Genomic DNA, 3,276 nt, shown 5'->3' with positions numbered 1-3,276 from the left:
CTTTTCTCAGGTGTGAGGCTTAACTTGTAATTAGTGCTACAAGCCATGGTAGGTTTCTGCTAAAAGGCAGTTGTAAAAAGGTGGAGAACATGAATTTAATAAGAACCTTACCCTCTGTCAGATGTGAAATAATTTAATTCTCACAGTAGCTGCTCTTCATGGGTGGGAAATACCTATTTCCGCCTGTGATTGTATTGAGTTCTGAAGAGGCTCTTTTGCCAAAGCTAAGATAGATTGGTTATCAAGTAACATTATCCTTTTTGTGCAGATGTTTCCTGGCAAGAATTTTTCATGGACTTTCTTCCCTGTGACACATCCAGTACAATTAAAATGTGAGACTTCAAAGGCTTAAACATTGTAAAGGGTGATACTTGTTTTATTTTTTTGAAAATTATACTTTTAATGGTGTTATTTCACCTAAATAATATAACTAATTCCATAACTCTAAGCATAAATAGCTTCATATTTAAAGTTAAAATACTTGGAACAATTGATACTATTTATATTATAAAAATATTACTGAACAATTTTTGGATATATAATTGTTAAAAATAGTGGAAAATTGATTATTAAAATCTGGGCTGTAAATATTGACATAAGAACATAGTATTGCGAAAGGATAAAAGAGGAATATAGTAGAGTTGTTGGCATGAAAAGCCATATGATCCCACAAAGAGTGAATAAAAAGTAAGCCAAGCAAGATGTTTCTTTTATATTAGGGATGAGTTATGTTATTTTAGGTTTACAAGACTCTACACTGTTTAATGGATTTGAATTAATATGAAATCTCTTTAATGGTGCTGTTATTAGTGGCATTAGTCTTTCAATGAGTATTTGTTTATAATTTTATGGAAATAAAACTATTACTAAAATTATAACAAAGGTACCCCTTTACCTTATTAGACTCTGCCTTCAATTTTTGTAATTTAAAAATAGGTTATTTGGGACTGAGATGGCTCAGCAGGCTGACACCTGCCACCAAACCTGACAAGCTGACATCAGCCCCGGGAATCCAGAATCCATATGGTGGAAAAAGAGAGCTGACCTTTTCAAGTTGTCCTCTGACCTCTATTCCTGTGGCAACACACAAACACACACACGCACGCACGCACGCACGCACGCACGCACAAACACTAAACAAAATGTATTTAAAATGTCACGTGATCAACTAAGAGAATTCAATCTCTTCTAGTAAGTTTCTTTTTTTTTTTTTTTTTTTTTTTAGCCTGTGTCTCGGGTTTTATTGTTTTTAAGACAGTAAGATAACAGGGCTTAGGGGTCATTAATAAAACTGGAATAAAGTTTTGTTTAAAAAAAAAAAAAGCGTGGAGCAGGAAGAGGAAACTACACATTCCCCTTTATCTCTACCTTCCCGTATACATCACTCACGAACTATCCAGAAGCCTGGGTAAATCCCAGCTAAGGAGTCTCTTTGAACTTGATTCCAGGTGTTCTGGCTTCCACAGCTGGTGGTTCTGCCCCTGAATTTTATAGTAAAATGGGGCATGGTGCAAAAATATCCAGAATTCAGATGGGTTCCTGATGCAAGAATTCTTAGACGAGTCCCAGGGAGAAGGATTACAGTACCTCTCGTACTGTTAGGAATGCTCGTGTTTCCCTCACTGTATAAAGCCTTTGTAAGTGGATTTGACTCGGACAATTTGTTCATTAGAATCCAATCTCCATGAGGGTAGGGGTCTTTGTCTTGGTTTGGTTTGGTTTTTGTTTTGTTTTTGTTTTTGTTTTTTTACATTTTGAGACAAGACTTTATTCTGTAGCCCAGACTAGCCTCCAACTCATGAGACTACCTCGGCCTCCAAGTGCGGGTTACAGCCATGAGCACACTCAGCTGGGATCTCTGTTGCTTGCAGGACGGTTGGCAGTCACCAAATACTGAATAAACAAGTGAAGTGAAAGTCCAGGGCATCAACTCCAAGTGTCCGGGTTTGGGGTCCTTTTGTAAAGACAAGGACATCACCTCTGATGGCGATTACCTCTCAGAGCGGGGGACTTCATTGCTACTACTTTTAAGGATGTCTCACGTTTTTTCCAAAAATATATTTAATTTTAAAAACAAAAATCAGGTAAGCTTTCCACAGTCCAATTTTCCAGAAACAGCCAGAATTTGGCTTCTAGCTTATCAAAAAAGTTGAACAGCAGTAATTTCACACAGACATTATTTCTCCCTGCAGGAGACAGAAAACATTCTGCTTGGTTTTACACACTTAATTCTCTAAATCTGTTCTATATTTTCGCCATCATTTTATTCCATTCCAGGGGTCTGGTATGCAAGAGAATCCATCTCTAAAACTCAAAGTTTCCAAACTGAGATGTGCGGTTGTTGGGCTTCGGTTGGGGTTTATAACCAATTCGATCATTTATCATTTGTTCCCGGCTCTTGGGGTCACTGCTGAGCCCAGCAGCCCCCCCTCCTTCTCCATCACTGGTCCCTACACCTTCTACATCTTCCTTCTGTTTCTTACGGGTCTCCAGGTCCTTCCGAATGCTCTCAAACTCTTCAATGTCATCAAGCTTGAGCTCTAGACGTGTTGGTTTTCGTCGCAGCATATTGAAAGCAGCAATAGGAGTCAGAGCCAGGGAGCTATGGGCTGCTTAATCTCGTGCTCCAATAACCTCCAAAGAAATACACTAGCTAAAAGAAGTTAGCTGAGGGCAGTGGCATGCGACTACAGTCCCAACTGCTTGGGGTCACTTGAGCATAGGCGTTGGAGGCCAGCAAAGAAACCCTGCCAATTCACAGGATTATCCACAGGATCTAGCCAGGTCCTAAATGGGTAAATCACTCACTAAGCAGATGTTTCCTGTGCTGAGATATAGACATTTAGTCACTGTTGTAACCTCTTTTCAGGCCTCTGCAGCTTCCCAGAACCTCAACTCCCACCATGAAGCCATCGCTGCGCGGCCCGAACTACCGTAAGTTTCTTTTAATGTATTTATTTATTTATTTGCCTTGATCACGAAGAGAACCTGTACATCACATTGGTCCAACTTGAAATGGAAACATGGAAAGAAAATTGTGTGTGTGTGTGTGTGTGTGTGTGTGTGTGTGTGTGTGTGTGTGTGTATTGGAGAGGAGGAGGAAGTCAGAAGGAGATAACAGGAGTTTTCTAGGTATTTGTGCACCTGTTCCTTGTGACCTCGCTAATCAACACTTGCATCAGGAAGTAGTTACAGCATGGGACACTGAAATGCTAATTTTAAAAGGCTAATTACTTCTATATTGCCATACCAGAGTGTAATTTAAGTGCCTAGCAC

The 3,276-nt window shown here is 39.5% G+C and overlaps 1 protein-coding gene across 1 annotated transcript; it reads right to left on the bottom strand.

Annotated features, from left to right (window-relative positions):
• Positions 1 to 1,340: 1,340 nt before the first annotated feature.
• On the bottom strand, positions 1,341 to 2,927 carry LOC131908102 (anaphase-promoting complex subunit CDC26). The gene is made up of 2 exons (XM_059259170.1): positions 2,752 to 2,927; positions 1,341 to 2,612 (listed from the first exon to the last, which is right to left on the bottom strand). Exon 2 carries the CDS (start codon positions 2,566 to 2,568, stop codon positions 2,305 to 2,307), a length of 264 nt encoding a protein of 87 aa, XP_059115153.1. The 5' UTR covers positions 2,569 to 2,612; positions 2,752 to 2,927; the 3' UTR covers positions 1,341 to 2,304.
• Between the last annotated feature and the right edge of the window lie 349 nt (positions 2,928 to 3,276).

This window comes from Peromyscus eremicus, chromosome 4 (assembly GCF_949786415.1).
Source record: "Peromyscus eremicus chromosome 4, PerEre_H2_v1, whole genome shotgun sequence".
Classification (NCBI taxonomy): Eukaryota; Metazoa; Chordata; class Mammalia; order Rodentia; family Cricetidae; genus Peromyscus; species Peromyscus eremicus.
Note: the sequence above shows the minus strand (reverse complement) of the source record. Positions and strands in the feature narration are given on the sequence as shown.